Source organism: Beta vulgaris, chromosome 8, assembly GCF_026745355.1.
Source record: "Beta vulgaris subsp. vulgaris cultivar EL10 chromosome 8, EL10.2, whole genome shotgun sequence".
Classification (NCBI taxonomy): domain Eukaryota; kingdom Viridiplantae; phylum Streptophyta; class Magnoliopsida; order Caryophyllales; family Amaranthaceae; genus Beta; species Beta vulgaris.
In genome coordinates this window covers 39,226,097-39,250,212 of record NC_079209.1, presented here as the reverse complement: position 1 = coordinate 39,250,212, position 24,116 = coordinate 39,226,097, and the positions used below count along the sequence as shown (strand labels likewise).

Genomic DNA, 24,116 nt, shown 5'->3' with positions numbered 1-24,116 from the left:
AAAACTCGATGGAGGTGGGGATAGGGGCTGTGAAGGGGTGGGGGGAAGGGCTGCAAAGGGGTGGGGGAGGGGTTGCGAAGGGGTGGGGGAGGGTGGGCTGCGGGGCTAGGGGAGGGCGGCTGTGGGAGGGGCTGCGAAGGAGTGGGGGAAGGGGGAGGGGTTGCGAAGGGGCGGGGTTGGGGGTGCTGCAGGGGTGGGGGAGGGGTAGGAGGGTGGTGGCGTGGTAGGAAGGTAGGGGAGTGAGTGGTGGGTGGATGGGTTGGGATTAGGGTTTGGGTTTGGAGTTAGGGTTAGAGGTAGGTGTTAGGATTAGGGTAGGATGAGGAGTTAATTAGGATTAAAAAAAGAAAATTAGGGTTAATGACTAACGGTGGTTAACATCGTTAGTCATTAAAGATATCTGGGTATATTTACATAAAATTGAGGGGTATCTTGTAAATTTTGAAAATATAAGGAGTACCTGATGAATTTTTTGAAAACTCGAAAGTACTTGGTAAATATTAACCTTAATCTGAGACACTTCTGTTCTTGCCAAAAATGGAGAACCCCCATCAGTAGGGTTTAGTAAAAGCAAATAACGCATAGTGAGGGTTTAACTTCTAAACCCGGACCTATTCATCTCAATCTCCAAGCTCAGTAGCTCTAACAATGGCGAGATCAGCTAGATCCTCAGCTTCTCGCCTTCTCTACACCTTATTCACTTCATCTCCCACACACCAATCTCTCTCCTCTTCATCTCCCGTCCAACTTCACCGCCATTTCCGATTATTTTCCGCCGGCAGCGCTGCGCGCGTCAAAGAAGACAAAGCTGCGCTGTTGCAGGATTCATTATCAAAGGTCCGAAACATTGGAATTTCCGCGCATATTGATTCTGGAAAGACCACGTTGACGGAGCGAGTTCTTTTTTACACTGGACGAATCCATGAGATTCACGAGGTTAGAGGAAGAGATGGAGTTGGTGCCAAGATGGATTCTATGGATTTGGAGAGAGAAAAGGGGATCACTATCCAATCTGCTGCTACTTACTGCACTTGGAAGGATTTTCAGGTTTGTATGAATCATACAATTCACAAAATGCTTCATTGAATTCTTGTTATATTACCCATATCTTGTTATGAGATAAAGACTATATCAATTTACTTTAATGTTCTTAAATATGTAGTCGTAGTTATCAAATATGCAATCGAAGATTTGAGATATATTTAGTTCGGTTTGTCTCGAGATGAACTGGCAGGCAGTCGTAGAATTATGAGTAGATTTTGTTTGCTAAAGTAGCTTATTGTCAGTCATTGCTAGTAGAAAAGCATATGTGAACGTTTTCTAAGTTCAGTTTCTTGCAATTGAACCCTGGTTTAGGAAAATGGGCTATATTTTTGATTAGTACGGAGTTGAAGTGCTAGTGCTTAGTAATGTATGCCTTTATGGTACTTTGCTCTCTTTCTTGCTTTTCAACTAGTATTGTGATGGTCATTTCGTTCTTATATCGGTTAACTTTTAATCTGTAACAATCAATGTCTAATGGTAGATAAAAAAGAAGAGGAAGTTCGAATTATGCATCCTATTCATTTTGTGTAACTTTGGTGAACTATTGGCTTCTTCTAAATTTCTACACTTCGTTTTATGCGTTCTTCCTGATTTCTCTGTGTTTTTCTTTTATTTGGTGGAAGGAGGATGTTACTAATATTAGCATTGCTGGCATCGGGTAACCTATGCTTGTTATCAGTTCCTATGGAGAATATTGTTGTAAACTAGATTGACATTGACCACTGGTATATGTTAACTTAATCTGCTGCATCTGAAGTGAATACTGGTCTTAGATATTTATGTTGAAATGGTCCTTTCCCTGGCTGCCTGGCAATATGGGCTCAAGTTATGTAGGCAATTGTTTCTTTTTTTATTCTTTATGAAAAGAGAGTGAGATTGGTCTTCTCCAACCTTCTTTTAAATATCTTCATTCCAAATTCTATCCCTTTAGGTGTTGCCACAATTAACACGCGCATCACCTGTCCACATAATAACGCTAGACTAAAAGACATTCTATATACTTTTTCCTTTCATAGGTATGCTACAGTCGCTCGCTTTTCTCCATCTGAGCCACCAAGGCTTGATCTTGTGAGCTACATTATGGTCAATATCTACATTCCTTCGTAAAATCAACCCAACCTATGTACTTTACAGTCGCTTAGGAAACTACTTGCCATCTAATGTTACTACATGCTCACTTGTCTCCCTGGCGTCTGCAATTACTGAAATTGCACTCCATGCACTCATTTATGCTTCTACTTAGCCTAAACCCTTACGATTTTAACCTTTGCTTCCAATTCTTCAAACTAGACTTGACCGACTTTTTAGTCTTGTTCACCAACATACTATCATCCGCGAACAACATGTACCATAATATTACATCCTAGATACGGCATTTTAGTTTATCTAGTTCTGTTGCAAAGATCAAATGACTTAATGTAGATCCTTGATGTAGTCCAATCGTAAAATAGAAATCCTCAATTATTTCTCCACAGATCCTCAAATTTGATACATATCCCTAAATAATTATGTGTTATATCTTTCTTTGACATTGCCTACCTAAACATGCCTCTTAGTAGCTTTTCATATGCCTTCTCTAGGTCAGTGAAAATCAATGTCACACGGACTTGGGTATGTTCGTTCTATGGGTAATAATACGAGTGTTTGACATGGTAATTCTGAAAATTTTCAATGTGGGGAACCCAACCTAAATAAGTAAAAGGGTACAGGCATTTGCTAAATAATATTGATGCATCTGATTGCAATTTAGTATACTTCCTCTATTTCTTTTTAATTGCAATAATTTGATTTTCACATTCTCAATGCTCAACCGTGACGGCTTGACCATCTGACCACTTCTATCATTCGACTTTTTGGGGTAAGGACTGAGAATATCTTTACTAATCTATTAATAAAAATTATATATTTTAATATTTTGCCTTGAGATAAACCCAATAATGTCTTACATGCTAACATTCGTTGGATATATTTAATAATCCTGATTCAGTTCTGATTGATAATTGTGAAAAATGGAGTTATAAAGTCAAAAAATTTAGGTAATTAAAGTAGTAAAAGAATTATCAGAGCAATAAATTTATCACTCTCCTCCCAAAACATAGTGAGAGAAAGAACCAGTTCAATTGTACTCTTGTGTTTACCTAGGTCTCTCTCCTTTTGATCCCATGTTAAATTCTTTTAATTAAAGTATGAGAAAAAAAGTGAGACTAGAAAACTGTACTCTTGTGTTGACGTGGGTCTTCTTCAACCCTTCCCTTTTAGATGATGAAATATGCATCGCTGTGCATGACTTTTACTCACCGAGCTAAAACCCTTACATCACTGATCACGTCATCGCAAGGCAAAGTGACGAGTCCAGGAATTAAATATTCTTCCTGGTCTTGTAAGGTTATAATTACCATCATTTGTCTCAGAAGATGCATTTCTTCGATGGTAGATCGTTGTGGCAGAAACTCAAATTGGATCTACATAGACCCATACGAAAGCAAAAATGCTCCGGCTTGTAATGTTATAGGGCTCTGCAAAACATGCTTGCTTATAAGTAATATTTTGCGATTGATATGACTATATGAGTGTATTCAACACTTTTTCCCATGCTATTTCACACTGCAACTTGATTTGAATGCATCAATATTGAGAAGTCCACTATCCCAACAAATTATGCAAAAGTAGTTTTGGTTCACTCACGGATACATGTGACTCTTTCACTTGAACCCAAAAGAACAAGAGGATAAGTAATTCAGTAAATTTATTTAATAGAACATGAAAATATTATTTTATTTCAGTGGGTTGGGTCAATGTTAATTTCTATGTCAGTAGCAAAAAGGTGGAATAAGTGTAATTCAAGGTTGGATACAACTACCTGCAATTGTGTATAATGAGCAAAAAGGAATAGCAAGTAATTTTTATGGAGAGGGATTAGCTTTTGGCATCATTTGGTAGTGAGTACTGAGTAGTGACTGAGCGACTGAGCGGAGTGGAGGAATTTTAGCGGATTGAACCCTTTTAGAGGTTTGACTGATGCAAACTGCTCATTTTGACGTTTTGGTAAGTAGAGGATATGGGGAACAGAATAAACGCATAAAAGCACTAACACTGATTGCGAACTACTTCGTAACAGAGGTATGTGCCCAGCAGCTTGTGTGGGAAGACAACCTATTTTCAGATACACTTTGCAATTGAACGCTTTTTTGATATATATTTCCCAAAAAAAGAAAAAATCCTGGATTTTGGAGTTAAACAAGTTGAGCAAAATAGATAGAAAAATTAATACGGAAATCTATTATACATGACTCAATTGAGTAAAAAAAAGCATGACACGAGAAAACACCTGCTTGCAAATTGCATTTGCCACTTTAAATTATGGTTGCATGTTGAGTGATTATATGAAACAAATCACAATAAATGTGTCTTTGACCGTTTATCTATGTGGACATGATTGGAATTGTGCTCCAATGAAATTATCCTTTCCATAAAATTTACTAGTTGAGTTACCCCTTGCCCAAACTTTAAACCATTGTCGATGTGTGAGGCTGCATTTTGCAGTTGAAACCCTGATGACTTTCGTGTGTTGGTATCTTTGAGCTTTTAGGTGAGAAATTATATGTTATCTATGGTAACACTCTCTTAATGTGACAATGCTAGTGGTTTGTGCTATGTTATCCTTTGATGTCATCAAAGATATGACCATTTTGTTAAAATGTCTTTTGTTTTCTTATGCTTTAAAACTTTGTATTACAGGTCAATATCATCGACACTCCAGGTCACGTTGATTTTACCATTGAAGTAGAGCGTGCCTTGCGTGTCCTTGATGGTGCCGTTCTCGTCCTTTGTAGTGTTGGTGGTGTTCAAAGCCAATCGATAACTGTTGATCGGCAAATGAGGAGATATGAAGTTCCTAGAGTTGCATTCATCAATAAATTGGACCGAATGGGAGCTGATCCGTGGAAGGTTCTGAATCAGGTATGCTATATCTTATTATCATTTGAGCTAGGATAGTGTTTCATTCTTTATGTAATGCTACTACTACATGTTTATATCTTTGTTTGCAATTGGCTTCTTACTACTCAATAGTCTCCAAGTTTTCACATTGGATGATTGTATTGGTTACATTCTCCATTATTAGTTATCAAACATTGATATGAAGAACTAGGAGGGATTTTTGATTATGAAGTGTGGTACAAGAGTAATATTTGAGCTTTATGCTTAAACTATGATCTTCAAGTTAATAATGTATGTACTTATTACAAAGCTACTTACCATCAATGTCATATATGACGAGTTTTAAGTTTTATAATCACTCAAGTGGAGGCAAGTGCTACACTCCCTTGTATGTGTATCTGTTACAGCTAGTATGCTTTCATGGAAATGTGTTTTATAGTGGTTATATGTCATGCGAACACGTCTCTAATTGCAATCATTTGATTAGGTAAGGGTAAGTTCTATGCTTTTGGATGCCATTTTTTTTTTTTGCAATCATCTGACTACTGCAAATCATAGTTTTATTGTTATATACATCATATTATGATTTTGGAGCTTTACACAAGTAATGCTTTATCATGTTATTTTTGACGAATTATAATTGCGGGAAGTGGATCTCATAATGGAAGATGCTTATGTAGCTGTGGCAATATAAGTTAGTTGTGGCAATATAAGTGTGATGATGAGCTTTGAGCTCGAACTTATTGTTGCTCGGCTTGACTTGTACAGTCAGTGGCATATCTTAATTAACTATTTAACAGGGGTGTTCAAAGCCAATCGATAACTGTTTAAAATTTTACACTAAAACTTAACTTTTTATTCGAGCTCAAGCTTTTTCGAGCTTTAAAACTTAACTTGAGTGCGGAAATTGTAACCAAAAATGCCCTTTCAATTATAGTTAAAGATCTCCATACGCAGTGTTCAAAATTTTAATTATTAATTACACATCAAAAATTGAAAATGGTAAAAAAAGAGAAGTTAAATATATTTCGATCCGAGCTTGAGTGGTTTGCGTGCCGGCTAAGATTTTATCAGCCCTATTTGACACATGCTTTTGCATATAGTTCATGCATCTCTACTATTGTTTTTGCTCTGTGAAGACATGGTTCCTTGATGTTATAGATAGACTCTTACATGGTAGCTTTTTTTGTGAGACCCTCTTGGTGTCTCTATATTGTAAATAAGTCTTTATCACTTGTTAAAAAGAAAAAAGCTCTGCTGCACTTGGTTGTTGTAGTGTGTCTAGTTTGGTCAAATATTTTTATGGGTGTTAAAGAACTTTTAGGAATGGATTGCTGCTTCTGATAATTTACCCTTTACAGGCTAGGTTAAAGCTTAGGCATCACAGTGCTGCGGTACAAGTGCCTATTGGTCTGGAAGAAGATTTTCAGGGTCTTGTGGATCTGGTGCAATTGAAAGCTTATTATTTTCATGGATCAAATGGGTGTGTATGCTCAATGCTGTGTTTTGATAGAGCTTGTAGTCTTTCAATACTTCTTATATAATGATTATTATTACTGTTTACGTTTTAGTGAAAAAGTTGTCGCTGCTGAAGTACCTACAGATATGGAAGCTTTAGTGGCAGAAAAGCGGCATGAGCTTATAGAGGCAGTCTCTGAGGTTGATGATAAACTGGCTGAGCTGTTTTTGGCTGATGAACCCATATCGTCGTCTGACCTTGAGGTAAGTTGGTCGTGTAAAATCCTAATGATCAGCGTGCAATGTGTAAACAAGTTCAAGTATATATCATTCTTTTAGCATCCTAATGAAAGTTGTAGACCTGCAGCTAATATTAATCTCAATGTACGCACGTGCAGTTTCAATGTGGTTGTAAAGCTTTTGTAATTGTTAACTGCTGAAGGTTTACATCAAAACCTCTGGAGCTTTGCTTGATAATTACTAACCTTTCTTTAAGTTATGTTGCTTTACCTGTTGATGCTTTGGCAGTATTGGCCACTCAATACTTCAGCTTTCTTTGTAGTTTGTACTCTATCGACGATTATTATTGTCTTGGGAGTTGGGGTACTAAGTTCTCATTGACTTGTAGAAAAAATCTTTATTCCGAAATTAGCGGAGATCTAATGAATAAGAGAAGAGAAAATTGCAAACAACAGACTTCAAAAGTTATAGTTTCTTAAAGGCAAATTCTAATAGTAGACGGCTTGAGTTTGATGATCATACTAGTATATGTTAAATAAAAAAGAGAGTAGAAGCTACAAAATATAGATAACAACCTCTAAAGCTAATAGAGTTGCACAAAAATATTGAAAGGTTATGCAGAACACGTAAAAAGGTAATTTGTGTGGTCATAGATGTTTGGTCAGACCGTGTGTCAAGAAAATGGCTATGGATGGGAAATAGTTGTTCCCTTTTGTTCTAAGTCAAAGGCCTTAAGTCTTTTAATTTTTCGTTTCTTTTTCTTGGCTGGCAATCAGTCGGTTAGATCGGTTGGGTCGGGTTCAGGTTTACCTGACTTATATTTTGGTCAATTACCCCAAACAAACCCGACCTTTCAAGTCAAAAACCATAACCCCAAACCAACCCAATCTGACTTGGAATTTCGACCAAAAAAACATAAACAGAAAGAAGAATCAACCCAGTCGGCGGTTTGATTGTAGAATATGACGAAATGTTAGTGTAGACTTTGGATAAATTTTAGATTGGTTTTTAATTTAGAGTTTTGAGAAGCTCAATCACTCATTTAGGGTTTTAAGCAGCTACGTGACTGTGTGAACTCTGAAGGTAAGAATTTTAAGGGTTTATGTTTTATATAGTTAGAAATTTAGAAGATTGAAGAAATAGGCTTGGCCAAATACAAGTTTATAATTAGAAAATAGGTGACAACACATATGTTATAGAAGTTAGGTTAGTTTTAGGTTGACCCGACCTAAACCTAATCCGATTTCTAAATCAGGTTGTTCGGGTTATTTTCGGGTTCAAAAAGTCAACTTGAACCCAGGGAAAAAAAACACGGTCGCGGTCGCGTTCGCGGGAACGGTCACGTTGTCGCGGAAACGGCTTGTAACGGGCAAATAGAACGTTTCGCGGCCGACGCGGCGTGAATTTTTTTAAAAAATTCACATAAATATGTTTCAACTTTATTTGCATTTTTTTAGTTTATGAAGCATTATTACAACATAATATAATCAAATCTAATATAATATCATGTTTCATCAACTATATATTAAATCATAGAAAGAATTTGGCCAATGTTTGAAAAAAACGGATGTAACGGGTATAAAAGCGTTTTAATGCGGCGAGTTCGCGTTACGGAACGGACAACGCGGCGAGAAGTATGTGAATTTTATTATGGCGTTCCGTAACGGGATTTCGCGGAACGGCAAATCCAAAATCCGTTACAGAACGGCCGTTCTGTAACGGAACGGGAGAGTTTTAATTCCCTGCTTGAACCTAACCTCTTGAGGTTTCAGGTCGGGTTGGGTCGACCCATTTTTTTTTAATTTCATGTCGAAAATCTCAAACCAAACCTGGAAATTTCATGTGAGGTTCTGGTCGAGTTATCACGTTGCGTCAGCTTTTGCCAGACTACTTATGTCAATTGTCAATGCAATGAATTATAGATTGTGGATCAGATAGTGGCCTTCAAGTAAATAAAGTAAAAAATTAAACTTAAATTAGAGTTGGCTAATGGTTTATTGAGGTTGGGTATGGGTCGGGTCACTTTAGGTCGGGTCTGACTTGGGTTTGCTTATTTTCATATCAGGTTTATATTTGATTGAGTTTGGTCTACTTCGAGTCTACGTGATCGGGTTGGGTTTGTTTCGGCTCAAGCTAATATTTGAACTAAACATATGATCTGAAACTAAAATGACGACAAAAATTAAATATTTCAAATCAATAAATACAAATAAAAGATATGAGATTAAATTATGTAAATAAAATTATTAAAAAGATTGAAAGATAAATATTTAGTTCATTTTTTTTGGTAGGAATCATAGTTAAGAATATAGTTCGGCTTGATTCGAGTCAGGTCATTTCAAGTTAGGTCAATTTCGAGCCTGCCGGATTTGGGTCGAGTTTAGTTCGTGTTGGTTCATTTCAGGCTTGGTGTCATTTTTGGGTTCGATTCGCTTCTCGGGTCTGGTTGAGTAGGGTCAATCTAGCTGTTCCGTTAAGTAATTCCTCCGAAATCTCGTGTTAATATAAAGAATACAACTTCCATCAAATTTTTTGGCGCTTTTGTTTGGAAATGTTTAGCTCAGCTGTCTGTCTAGATAGGAGCATCATAGAGAATTAAGCTAGGATTCCCCAAAAGCAATCTCAATGAAATTCTTCAAAGCATATCCATTCATTTCTCTCTAAAGCTATCAAGTTTAAAATGCCTCTTTGTAACGTTTGCTATTTTCAATTGTGCAAAATTGGTTTATGTCATTAATAAGCTCTAAGAGCTGAAGCTTTAATTCTTTACGCTTTGATCTAGATGACATTTGTGTTTCATAGCTCTCTGTGTCATATTGGGATGGCCTCGAGTTTTTCCCCATTATGATAGAATAGTGACTTTGAAAGAGAAATGAATGGATGGTTTCAAGGTATGCATGACAAACAACAACCGACCGCATCCAAAGTTAGTTATAGGACGTCCGTACTCCATATAGTCTATGAGAATTGACGAGTTTGCATTCAAACAAGCATGAAAGCTTATGCTTGGCTGAAGGGAATGTTTTTTTTTTTTTATTCAATTTATATGCAATGCTTCCTTTATCTATACTGTGATCTTGACCTTATACGTGTCTGTTGTTATGTGGTTATACCTATCTTTCATGTACTCATTTCGTATATGTTGTTTCTTGAGTAGGAAGCAATACGTAGGGCTACTGTAGCACGGAAATTCGTTCCTTTCTTCATGGGAAGTGCTTTCAAGAACAAGGTAAACTGAATATATGTCATTTTTCTTAAATTTTTTTCTTTTTATCTGGTTATTAAATGTGCTTTGAATTCAATTGCTATTGTATCCTTGCATCCATCTGGATTCTGGATGTGTGTTAGAATTTGTCCTATCTCTCCATGTATCATGTTTATTTTCATGCTTTCTGAGCCTGTAATTTAAGGCATGCTGGTTAGGTACTTCCTTCCATGTGCTGATATTTCGCGATCTGGTGCTAGGTTAGGTCATTAGTATCTTTATGCTGTTTGTCCCTCATCTGTGAGACCTTGCTTGTGCTCACTGCACATACACAATCCCCATCTCGCATCATCACATACACCCTTGTCGTCAAAAAGGCAAGAGTATTCTGTTCCGTCTAGTGTCCAAAGATCCGGACCATCACATCGTGGAATTTCTTTTCTTTTTGGTACCAAACTTGGATTCTGCGTTGCTGCCTTTGTATGGTTTAGTAGAGACGCTGTGCTCCTACGTGCTTTTGCGACTATCAAGAGTCAAGACATAGAGTTGGTGGCTCTTTTTGCTTTGAGAAGACTGATGTGTATTAATTATGTTTTGCTCCCATATACTGTATTCTCTTATTTTACATTTAAAATGTTTTTTCTCTGGTATATGGCCTTTTTTCTTGACAAGTAATACTATTTTCATTTATACAAAGCAATACGACTTCAACAATGAATTAGATTGCAAAAGATAGATGTTGTATATCAATAGAAATTTAGCAATTATCTTACTCAGGGCCCAATCCGACTCCACAATTTCCGTCTTATTTGCATCTTTCCTTAAGGTACAGCACTTCACAATCGGTGCTATAATTGCTTGGATTGAAAAATCTATGAAATAACTAAACCATTCAAGTTAAACTTCCGAAAATTTTCGAATCTAATAATAAAAAAGCTTGTAATTGTAGAGGATGAAAGAAACACACACACACACATACACACAAGAAAAAGACTCTCACCCACGGTGAGTTTATTATTATAAAACTATAGATATTGCCGTTAAAATCTAATCAAGGGGCTTACCATCAGCGAACGTGTTGAAAAAATCCCCAAGAAAAATACAAAGTGATGAGATAAACAAGAGGAGAGAAAGGAGGCAAGGGTGAAAAAGAATCAATTTACTTAAAACAATAGAGTCTCAGACATTTGGGCTTCTTCTCTAGCATGCAGTTTGTTGAATTTTCTTTTATAGAGCTAGAGATATTAAGGCTTGTACATCAGTACATGTCACCTGTTATAAAACTATAGATATTGACGTTAAAATCTAATCAAGGGGATTACCATCAGCGAACGTGTTGAAAAAATCCCCAAGAAAAATACAAATTGATGAGATAAACAAGAGGAGAGAAAGGAGGCAAGGGTGAAAAAAACAATCAATTTACTTAAAACAATAAAGTCTCAGACATTTGGGCTTCTTCTCTAGCATGCAGTTTGTTGAATTTTCTTTTATAGAGCTAGAGATATTAAGGCCTGTACATCAGTACATGTCACCTGTTTGGTGATGAGCTCCTCATTCATCAATGAAGGATGACTTAGTAAGTAGCCAATAAGCCATCTAAAATAAATGTGCAATTGTGCATTGATATATGACGAGCTGTTTGCTATATTTGATTGGTTTGCTATCTTATTTTTTTCTTATTCTGGTATGTGTTTTTATTCATGTTTGTATGTCTTGAATAACAGGGTGTTCAGCCACTTCTTGATGGAGTTCTCAGTTACCTGCCATGTCCAACCGAAGTCAGCAACTATGCTTTGGATCAAAACAATAATGAAGAGAAGGTAATCATAACATGTATATTGAGTTGTGAGGTTTAAAATGTGTGGATTACTCATAATTGGGTTTTTCTGTTTAGGTATTGTTATCTGGGGCACCAAGTGGACCTCTTGTAGCGCTAGCATTTAAACTAGAAGAAGGAAGATTTGGTCAATTGACATTTTTAAGGTACTACCAATAATGCATCTATGTAGATGACTTATGTTGACACCACTAGTTAATAAAAAAAGTCATGATGTAGCTGAGTTCAAACAATGGGCCATATTCGTTCTGCCGTGAACAATCCATTTAGTTTTTTGGGCAAAAACACACTAGGCATCCGATCTTCTAGACCTAGACTTTCATATATAACCAGTTGAAATTGGTGCAGAATATATGAGGGCATTATCAAGAAAGGAGACTTCATACACAATATCAACACTGGCAAGAGACTCAAGGTATGCATGTCTAGATTGATGTTATGATTTGTTGTTACTTGCTCAAAGAGTGGGGTGGGGCAAAGTTTTCGACTTCAATTTGGTATAGTATGCTTATCCCATTCGACCCATTGCTTTACTCATCACATGGTTAAGTATGTTAGGCATGGTGGCCTACCTACCTTATTTCTGCAATGAATAGTAATGTGGAATGTACAAAGGAAACAACAAGGGACACACAAGAAGATTTAATGCGGACGCCATGAACTGAGAGTAAAATGCAAATTGATTGTGTGTAGGGCACATCCCCTAAATATTCGTGCAAAACCAAAAAGCAGATCGCTAAGCTAAAATGGTGTTTTCCCTTGGAAAAGTCGTTTCAAGGAAAATCTTCTTCCATTAAAAATGTTCGTTGTTGCTCTTAATTCTATCTTCACTGATTGCGTGTAGGGCACTTCCTAGTTTTGAATTCCTCTCGTTATTGCTCTTAATAACTCTTTTTCTTCCCTATGGGTCTAGGGCGCTTTTTTGCTTCACCTCTCCCTCTTTCTTGTGTATTCTTGAAGCCTTTTCTTTTCTGTATATCTCGCCAAATATGTGGAAAGAAAAACATTGCTGCTGTTATTATTGTGACTAGTGCCTTTTCCCCTAGATATTGAGGGTTGGTTATTTTTGTTCCACTTTCTGTAGATGGATGATACTTCCTTGTAGGTGATTTTGGATAGGGAAAGTAGGAGGGAAGGGAGGGATTCATCTTTCTTTATTTGGAAAAATCTGAAAGGATACCGCAACCTAACTCTTCGTTTCGCCTTCCCTCTCCTTCTCTCCCTTATCTTTCGCTCCTTAATCGCTATCCAGACAAAGTGTTAGTGTCCATTTTAATGATATTTTTTTTCTCTTACTAAAGAATTACAAGCAAAAAGAAAAAAAACCTACTATGCCTTAGATTTTGGTAGTGTCCTAATTTGAAACAATTAGAGCTAGGATTATATGGATCGTTTGCCTTCGTGGAAAAGAGAGGAAGTGGTTAAAATCTTGAATTTGATTATCGAGATGCTACAGAAATGTCCTTTTCTTGCATTAACTTCATAATATCTTAATATTCAGAGCAAATAGTACAACCAATCAACATTTTAGTTTCACAATTCAGAGCTCTACGTTAGTATAAGGAAACCACACTCATTGTAGAATTATTGAACATATATTATCAGAAGATTCAGAACTATGTTACACCCCTCGTATGCTTGATGCGGTTTTACTTTTACTCTTTGTACCTTCTGTTTTTCTGAAACAAATGGTGAGGGGTACTTGAGTATGCCTTGACTCATTCATGTATGTGTTAGTTTCACAATTCAGACCTCTATGTTACTATAAGGAAACCACACTCATAGTGAGAATTATTGAACATGTATTATCAGAAGATTCAGAACTACGTTACACCCCTCGTATGCTTAATGCGGTTTTACTTTTACTCTTTGTACCTTCCGTTTTTCTGAAACAAATGGTGCGGGTACTTGAGCATGCCTTGACTCATTCATGTATGTGTTTGTAAATCTTTTTTTTAAAATCATCTAATACTTTCTCCATCCCAAAATTATTGATTTTCATTAAACTAAAACTAGGAAATAAAAATCAGCAATCTAATCTTAATCATACATGCCTAATATGAAAATAAATAAGAACTAAGATAGAGATAAACTAAGCTAGACTCCTACGTAGCTTAAAACAAGTAAAACCTTTCCCAAGTAGAAAAGTAAAACTTTATAAGCAAAAAGACTTCTAGTAAGAGTAAGACTAGACTACTAATTCAACTATAATTCTAGTCCACTTAGGAATTGGACTAGTAATACAACTAGAATTAGGATTACAAGTTATGCTCCTAATAGAACTAGAGTTCTTATCCTAATAGAACTAGGATCACATGAGTTCTACTCCTACTAGAACTAGGAAAACTAGCAATACTCCTAACAGAACTATACGAGTATTTTAAAACCTTCATTTTTAAGAGGGATTAAGCTAGATTAAAATCTTCACACATGCATCAAATTAGGCATAACTATATTTTCATGTGCCTAAGTGAATAAAGTGATTCCCTGGTGTCAATGCCTATGTTATACAACTTGACATTCAAAGTTGATGTGCCTATTTCGCGTAGCAATCAAAGTGCGTTTTTTTAACTTTAGATGACATGAGCTTGCTAGCAGTATGCATGATTGAGAAGTCCTGTGTCCATGTTGTAAGGTTTCTTCTTCTTCCATCACCTCTTTGGGTGTTTGAATCAGGGAATTAGAACTCTCCCGTGTAACGAATTTCGGATTTGCGGTTACGCGAAATTCCGTTATAGAACGCCATAATAAAATTCACATACTTCTCGTCGCGTTGTCCGTTTCGTAACGCGAACTCGCCGCATTAGAACGCTTGTATCCCAGCTACATCCGTTCTTTTCAAACATTGGCCAAATTCTTTTTATGATTTAATTATATAGTTGATGAAACATGATATTCTATTAGATTTGATTATATTATGTTGTAATAATGCTTTATAAACTAAAAAGTTGCAAATAAAGTTGAAACATATTTATGTGATTTTTTTTTAAAATTCATGCCGCGTCGGCCGCGAAACGTTCTATTTCCGCGTTACAAGGCGTTTCCACGACAACGTGACCGTTCCCGCTGACGCAACCACGTTTTTTCCCTGGTTTGAATAGAGCAATTGTTCACGATATTTAGAAACTGTCGTATTTTGTGTAATGTCGGTTGTGTTCACATCAATGTTTTGAAATGGTATTGGTTTGAGGTTTCCTTGTTCTTGAAGACTATTTGCTTACAGAATTTATGGTATTGCTTCTACTCATCAAGACAGGCTATAAAGGACTTCTGCTGACTAGACTTATGAGTTGCTTTTCTCACTGTGTTCAATAATTACAGGTTCCTCGCCTTGTTCGGATGCATTCTAGTGAGATGGAGGTCAGTGTGTGCTTTATTCATCTTGCATATACTTGTTGAATCTTGTCATCTTAACGAACTTTATTTTTCCCATAACATATATACCATGTCCCTAAACGTCTGTTCTACTATGTGCTCAGATAAAGAAATAGTTTAACTCCGCCATTGTTCTTTTCCTCTAACGAAGTTACTTTTGCTTTATCTCATGTATAGGACATTCAAGAGGCACATGCTGGACAAATAGTTGCTGTATTCGGAGTTGATTGTGCTACAGGTTTATATCCCCTCTGAAATTATGTTATCCGTTTGTTATCCTTTTTGCTCTTGTATGGATGAGTTAGGGGCCTGTGATAGATGATGCTGCCATGCAGTTCTTTTGGTGCTAAAGATGTTCAATGTTTTGTTATTTGTTTAATTTAGATATGCCTTCTCTTTTCTTTGCAAAAGTTACGTAAAATGAAAAGATTTTTGGATCTTAGAGGGTAGAACTTGCTCATGCAAGGTTTGAGATTTTATTTTCATTGGTTATTTTTTTTTGGCGCTGCTGTATGGAGTCAAATGTTACATTCCAAACAGTTTTTGTTTTCTGGAGTTTGTAGATAAAATGCTACATGATAGCTCGACAGCATGAATAATTTTTGCTTTAATTGTCCGCTTGTACATGGGTGACGCTCCCTTGTTGTTTTATATATAATTTTGTATTACTTACCAAAAAAGGGAAGTGAAATCTAGAATTTTCAATAAGACAAATTGGGTCTTATTGCTGTGACTTCATCCCATGCCGTCTCTTTTATTGATCTTTCTTATCTACTGTCACGATCTTCACTATTGTTTAAACATTATCATGTTGCCAGGAGACACTTTTACTGATGGAACAGTCAAATATACCATGACTTCTATGAATGTTCCTGAGCCAGTGATGTCATTGGCTGTTTCACCAGTGTCTAAGGATTCTGGAGGGCAGGTGAGTAGTGGGGACTGGGGATTCTTATAATAAAGATGTGGTGTTTCTGCTGCGCGCTTAACTGAAGCATCTGATGTTGTCAGTTTTCAAAAGCATTGAACCGTTTCCAGAAGGAGGACCCGACCTTCCGTGTTGGATTAGATCCAGAGAGTGGTCAGACAATTATTTCTGGAATGGGAGAACTACATTTAGCCATTTATGTTGAGCGCATCCGAAGAGAATATAAGGTATTAATGGCTATTCACTCATGATGTCTTAGAAGTTATATAATTGTGTAGAGTGTATCTGGATTTCACCATGTGCCTGTGTAGGTTGAAACACAAACAGGAAAGCCTCGTGTTAATTTCAGAGAAGCTATTACTCAACGTGCGGAATTCGATTATTTGCATAAGAAGCAAAGTGGAGGTCAGGGGCAATACGGAAGAGTAACAGGGTAAGAAGAAACTGTTTAATTTTTTGGCGCAGGAATTCTACAAATTCCTTTGAACCAATAATTTATAATTTCACTTTCTTCTCAAACTAAATGGAAAAGACAGTAATTCCAGCTCGTATAAAAGTTGATATGAGAAAATTATGGGGTATGGAGATAGACAAAATTCAAGAAATGGATAAAGGAAATCAACTAGGCATGTATATATAATGTTGGGTTCCCATGAGAACAATCCTTATATGAGAAAATGAGAACACTTTGTTATGATCCTTTTCAACCAATATGTAATCCATTTTGGCTAAATTATGACCTATTTTTCCTTTCGGGGCCAACCTCAAAAAGAATTATATTTTCAAGAAAGAAGATTATCATGTAATATCTTGAAAATGGATTAGATTTTCACTAAATTGGATTACAATTTCAGCATTCTCATGTTCTCATAAAAAAGCGTTCTGATATAAAAAGATCAGAGGTAGCATATAACTATATACACAGAGATAGACTCGCAGTTTCATTTGCAATGTCTCGATTATAGAGAGTTTTGACCAAAAAATCTCAATAATTATCAGAATAAAATAGTAATGTGGGATCATGTTAGATTCATCTTAATGTGTATTGGCGAAATATGAAATCTTCGAAGTTTTATTGATGCATAATTAGACATATTATTGTGCAATGATGAGTATTAGAAATAATCAGAAAAAAAGAAGAACAAGGAACATTGAAGTGGAACGAAGGAGTCAAATTTTTGTGGAACTTTGGACTTGGACTTTAAAAGGTTGAGTCCAAGGCCCAATCTGAAATATTTTGGACTCAAAAATCTGAGTGTTAATTGCAGCTGAACTTCCTCTAGTCCAGCTCGACAAGTTTGTTGAACTCTGGACTTTTTCCAGCCTTAGGGTGTTAACTTCAAGCCAGTGACCTCGAGTTTGGACTTGAAGTGAAGTTTGGTTGTTGGTTAACTCGTGTTTCCTTTTTAATCTCAAAATTAGATCCACAAGAAAAAAATGCACGAGTTAAATTGATCAAAAATATGTGAAAGCATGATATTGAAACCAATAATTACATCTGCTGTCTATAAAAGAGAATATATACCAGTGAATATATGAGTCAAGCTGAGCTCAAACAAGTCAAGTCTTACTGCTATTAGACTGGCATGGACTTTCTAGGCACTAACTGCTGTCATCAATTTATCCTAGTAGATTACGGTCTAAGGGAGTCATTTTATCTTTCCATTGACACCACTTATAGGTTTCCTTCTATCTCATGTTTATATAGAGGTAATTGGCGTATACTAACATGAACTACCTTTTATCTGATGCTAATAAACATTATCGACCTCTTCAACGGTATGTAGGTGGGTTCAAGATTTTCGTAAGCTGATAGGGAAGTAAGGGTGTTGTTTACCTGACCATAATGATTAATTGATATAAATAGATATCGGTATCAATTTTTCTGATTATATCAACTTCTAAATTAGTGCTAATTACTTCTTGATTATGCTGATGTGGTTCTTGTAGGCTAAGATATCAAGAATCTAAATATGAGACTTCTTTTGAATTAAAGATTAAATTTGGCTTTATTTAAGTGGAAGGAACTCACACACTTATATTAAATAAACAGAACAATTCGGCATAGACAAAGTAAAACAGGAATTGGTTCTTGATTCAGTTTCAAACACAAAGTTACAAAGTAAAACAGGAATTGGTTCTTGATTCAGTTTCAAACACAAAGTTATTGAGCAATCAATCATAGATCTCAAACACAAAGTAATCGGTTTAAGGTTTGAAAATTATACTCCCCAACTTATTTTCAGTTCATTTCAATTCAGTTCAGTTGCAATTAGTTCAGTCAATTCAGTTCAATCAGTTTGTTCATTCAGCTCCAACAATCATTTTTGTTAGTTATAATTTGATTCAATTCAGTTGAGTTGCAATAAGTTAAGTTCAATTCAGTTCAGTTGCAATCAATTCAGTTCAATTCAATTCAGTTCATTTGTTTTATGTCGAATGAACCTCTTCTCTTCGGCATAAGGGCCTGTTCTCTTCGGCATAAAACAATGGAACTGAACTAAATTAAATTATAGCTAATAGTAATGATAATAAATAAATTAGGAACTGAACTGAATTGATTGCAATTGAATTGAATTGAAATGAACTGAAAATAAGTTGGGGGAGAACAGAAACTGAAGTTCGAAAATTTTCACAAAGACAATTGAACTCTAATCTCATAATCAGATTTTTATTATTGAACCATATATAGGCAAGACAAGCATAAAAAGTTAAGAAGCTTTCCTAAATAACAAGCTAGAATAATCTCCCAAAACTGTCCTTAAGTTAAACACATTCAGAATTTAAACCTTCCTAAATTGCTTGTAATAGAATAGAGAAATAAGATATAGAAGAAGGAAGGAAACTTCTTGGAGACCAAGTAAAGCAGACGACGACCAATTCTCTCATAAATAAATCATAAGCTTACTTGTACAAAAAGAGAAGCTTACTAAACCGTGTAGCATTCCTTGTGTCCAAGTAAATACTTTTAACTCCCTCAATCTTTTAGTTAACACCTACATAAAGACATTCTTTTTTGCTACATACATAACCTTCACTTCAAGAGTAAAGTAAAATCATGCAACGACCTTAGAAAAGCAATAAAGACAACTTAGGAACAGAATTTAAATATGAGCATTTTGGCCCTTAACAATTATAACTAACACTAAAACACTACTTATAACCTTGAATTGTAAGATGATCCAAACCCAATAATTAAATAGATCAACTAATTTTATCATCTTGAATCTCCTTGTCGCATCCATATCAGCGGGATATATGGAAATACATGGGGTTTGAGTGAAAAGACGTATAATATTTTAAGATGTAAGATATTTATTTCGGTCCAAGGGAGTCATGGAGGGTTGATACTAAACCCTTAGTCGATGTGGCTCAGTTACCCATCGAGCTGGTGCTACCTTGGTACCCACTCACACTACCTGTCCAATGTGTCGTGAATTATAAATGTTTTAAGTTCTGAAGATGTCCCCAACTTTACTAACATCATGGACAATTTGTCTAGAATTTCGGCTCAAATGACAGCTAACTCTTTATTCCATATTTGTGGAATTCCTGATTGAGCCCTGGTAATGACAAAAGGCTAGAAAGGAACACAATTATTTGGAGTTTTTACTAATGGAAGTATCTTGCTGTCACAAATCTTCTACAGATTCTGTGGAACTGGTCAATTTAGTTTCCTAACTTCAAACTAATGTGTAGTATTCTTCATTTTTCTTTTTGGGCAGCTTTGTTGAACCACTCCCCCTGGGATCAGCAACCAAGTTTGAGTTTGAAAACTTGATAGTAGGACAAGCTATTCCTTCAAACTTCATACCAGCAATTGAGAAAGGATTTAAAGAAGCTGCAAACTCGTGAGTCCTCCATGTGTTTATTTCATTGTCTTAGATATTGTTTCTCCATTCTCTTGAAAGGATAAGTTGGTTTGTCTTTCCTCTCTCTCTCTCTCTCTCTCTCTTTCTCTCTTTGGACTATGCTCCGGTGCTTGCTCTTGGCATTAGTTTGGTTGGCTGATAATTGAAAATCTAATTGTCTTGTGTAGGGGTTCCCTTATTGGACATCCGGTGGAGTATGTTCGTGTTTGTTTAACAGATGGGGCATCCCACGCTGTGGATTCTAGTGAACTTGCATTCAAGTTGGCTTCTATATATGCCTTCAGACAGGTTCTTTTCTTGTGCCTTTTCTGATTACTCCTTTCATCGCAATGTCTTAATCTTTTCTTTCATATTGGGATGTTCAAAATGTAGTCGACATATAACAATTAAGAAAAATTCGATCTGATCCCCCTATATCATTGCAAAACACAACATTTTACATTTTCTATGTAAATAACTTCCCAAGAGAGATGTGAAGGTTATTGTATAAATATTCACAGAATCATAGGGATATCCTGTGCAATTCCCAAAAAATAGGTGGCAAACAGTCTATTCAAAACTGCCCATTTAGAATTATATCCAGAAATGTAGTCGACATCTAAATAAGGGAAATTCCACAGGACCCCCCCCCTCCCCTATCGATATTGCAAAATGCAACATGCCAAATTTTATGAAATTTTCAAATTTTTATGTAAATGACTTCCCAAGACAGATGTGAAGGTTATAATGTTCCGCAGAATCATATGGATATAGTGTGAAATTTCCCAAAAAGTAGGTGGCAAACAATCTGTATCCAAAGCTGCCCATCTAGAATTGCATTTGATTGCCTATTTGATGAAGTCACTCTTCTTTCAATGTACGGGAATGTTTGCAAATACAATGGTAAATTGCATGTCAATGGATTATATGATGTGCTCTTCAGGAGTGGATACCCAATTTCCCACTAGGTACTGAAATATTGGGATATTTATTCTGGAGTCTATGAGTTCCTTTTAGCTGTATTCTCCAATTGTTAGTTTTATTGTTCATCTCTGATAGTTCTGAGGTATTTTTGACTGTCTACAGAAGAGTTGTATAGGACGATGAAGTATGCACACTTTATGAAGCTCTTTTAAATTTTGTTTTGATGAGCATGATTTCCAGTAAACCCATAATTTCTCCTGCTGTTTTGTTTGGAATAACCACTCAATTGTGATGGTAGTGTTTATCTTATTCTGTTGCTTACATCTTACTCGACTTTCAGTGCTATACGAAAGCAAAGCCTGTGGTATTAGAACCAATAATGTTGGTGGAGGTGAAGGTACCATCAGAATTCCAGGGTTCCGTGACTGGTGATATCAACAAGTAAGTGGTTTTCGGTCAATTTTACTAATCCAGACCTTATGAAGATATTCCTCTATATTTGTGGCTTGATGTATCCCTCTTGCATGATAATAGGAGGAAAGGTGTGATTATTGGTAACGATCAGGATGGTGATGATTCTGTTATTATTGCACATGTAAGTACAACCCTTTAGTTGTTGGTATGCTTTTTGTTTCTTTAGGTTTCTCTGTTGTGAAGTGCTTATTACTAAGATGGGAAATAATGATTCGTAATTAGCCTCAGTGGAGAAGCTAATTTGTACCTGTTCTGCCAGTAAATGGTTCCACCATATGGATAGTCTCAGTATTTTTGATTCTTCTCTTTGGTCATTTCTGGGTTACAAAAATAAACTATTAAAGGTTAAGAGTGACATTTGTCAATGTCAAATATATTAGGCCCCATACTAGCATCAAACTTTGCCACTTTCCTGCTTAAAAGATCGAACCTGAGGCTACGCGCTAGAATTTGGTGTGCGCTAGTGTGGTACCATCCTAGAAACACCATATCCTTTATTTGCGTCACATGATGGCTATCAGTTCTACGCTTTCAGCATTTGAGTTATTTTTTGGGAAAATTCATCTTCTCTCTGATTTTACAGATCCCTCTGAACAAGATGTTTGGATATTCCACAGACCTGCGCTCAATGACGCAGGTGAATATTTCTACCATGGACATAGCATTTCTTTTTGTGCGTAGTTGTGATCTAACCTCTTTTACGTTTTTTAAACGCAGGGAAAAGGTGAATTCACTATGGAATACAAAGAGCATTCTCCAGTTCCTCAAGATGTGCAGATGGAATTGATGAATGACTACAAGGCTACAAAGGCAGCTGAACAATGATGGATCTGCTTACAAAAAGGAAAACTTTACATTATACACACTTTTCTTTTTGAATCTTCAACTTCTTCAGTGAACAATCATTCAATTAGCTTGTAGGTGAAATCCATGTCTTATGTTAAAACAGAGCATTTTGGCAGCCGGAATAATATGCCGAATGATATACCCTAGGTTCCTCTGATACTGGAGGGATCTAAATCATTCCTTTTTGGGAAGATGAGTTCCTTTGTATAGTTTTTATTAATTATTGTAGCAGCTTATAGTCGAAGCTGTATTTGCAGTTTGAAAATCTGAAAACCTATGTTCACTATATTCCACTTATTTCCCCAGTTGTAAATGACATGAAGATAGGTAGTGAAATTTTGAATAAACAATCGAAAGTGAATGAAAATTGTTGGTGTAGGAAAGGAGAGAAACAGAAGATTCATGTGATGAAAATAATTTGTGAGATTCACTTTAAAAGAAAATAAATAGATAATGTTGGGACTTTTAAGAAAGATGACGGCATGTTTATAGAGTGCAACTTTATTTTTGTTCAATTGCAAAATCAGCATTGAGGAAAAATGTATATAATTGGCTTCTATGAGTTTGAACCTTCGAGGAAATCCGCTATCCAGGAAAAAAAAGTTGACAGCTAGTGGTGTCAAAACAAGTTCTCAAACAGGTTCTGGGTATATCTAGGGTGAACCAGGTTAGATCCGGACATGTTAGGATTTTGTTGGTCAATGTCTCAGGTCGTGATTGGTTAGGTTTTGTTCAACTGGATGGATCACATTTGAATCGTGGGATTGTCGGGTGCCGAACAGGTCTGAACGTTCCATTTACAAGTCGATCCATTATCGGGCATGCTCATTTGTGGACAATTTTTAACCGGGTTTGCGCAAGTCGTATTTGGATTTCATGTACGCTTGGGTAGAGTCAAGTGTACTCAGGTTGAATCACTAATGACCTTAGTTCGAGCATTGTGAAGCATCGAGTCCATTCGCTATTGAACATTAATTCAACTTCGGTTGACTCCTTGTCGGGTCATCTTGATTTTGTTATGAATTTTGTAAACGAATCGTATTGTTAAAAGCATTAAGATCGACATGTATATACATATGTAAGTGTGCGATAAATATATAGATGACAACAAAAAACTAATAAAAACACTATTTTGTGTATTATTTTAGTCAACTCATATTTCGACTAATCAACTGCGTAAAATCACTCTAATGAGTAAAGGAATCAAACGACTCTTCATATGTTCTAATATTATATATTATAACCAAGGACAATAATAACGAGTGGACGATCAATGCCAAGGTTTATAAATGATTTATTATTATAAGCATTATAATTGATATATAAGTTTGTAAATAGCAATGATGATAATGAGAATAATAATAATAATAAACATAAAGCGATGATGGTAATAATAATAATACAAATAATAACAGTAATAGTAACAATGCTAACAATAGATAGTAATACAAATGAGAACATGAATACTAACAACAATAACAATATAATTACTCATAGTAATAGTAGCGACAATGCTAACCTAGCAATAACAATAACAAACATAACACGATATAAATGTATTAATTATGTTGTGACTATATATGATGAATTATAAACAAGCTATTTCATCAATATGTTTAATCATTTTAGTAGTACATTGGTATTAATATAATTGTAAAACCATTGTAATACTACATTAATCATAAATTCGTACACGACTCTTGATATGTTATGATATTATAACAAATGACAATCATATATTTACAACAACTGGTTCATATGAGGCCTAACCACCTAAGTGATTATAACGAGAGTTAATATGTTGTACAATAATAACAATAAACATAACAATTGTTTATATAAATGATGGTAAACATAACGTACAACCATATGTCAATAAGTTAACAAGTACTCAAAGAGGTGCATTTGGAGGCGCACACATGAAAGTGAGAATGATAAAAAAATAGATGGAGTACTTACTAGTTAGTAACGTGTTAGTAACCATATGTTAACTTA

The 24,116-nt window shown here is 35.7% G+C and overlaps 1 protein-coding gene across 1 annotated transcript; it reads left to right on the top strand.

The window, feature by feature from the left end:
* Positions 1–529: 529 nt before the first annotated feature.
* LOC104901434 (elongation factor G-1, mitochondrial) lies at positions 530–22,418 on the top strand. Its single transcript, XM_010689018.3, has 19 exons — positions 530–1,047; positions 4,783–5,004; positions 6,345–6,466; positions 6,555–6,705; positions 9,839–9,910; positions 11,611–11,706; positions 11,781–11,869; positions 12,072–12,138; positions 15,045–15,083; positions 15,276–15,336; positions 15,917–16,026; positions 16,110–16,253; positions 16,338–16,459; positions 19,752–19,877; positions 20,066–20,186; positions 21,142–21,242; positions 21,336–21,396; positions 21,859–21,912; positions 21,993–22,418. The coding sequence occupies exons 1-19, from the start codon at positions 649–651 to the stop codon at positions 22,098–22,100; spliced, it is 2,265 nt and encodes a 754-aa protein (XP_010687320.1). The 5' UTR covers positions 530–648; the 3' UTR covers positions 22,101–22,418.
* The last annotated feature ends 1,698 nt before the right edge of the window (positions 22,419–24,116 follow it).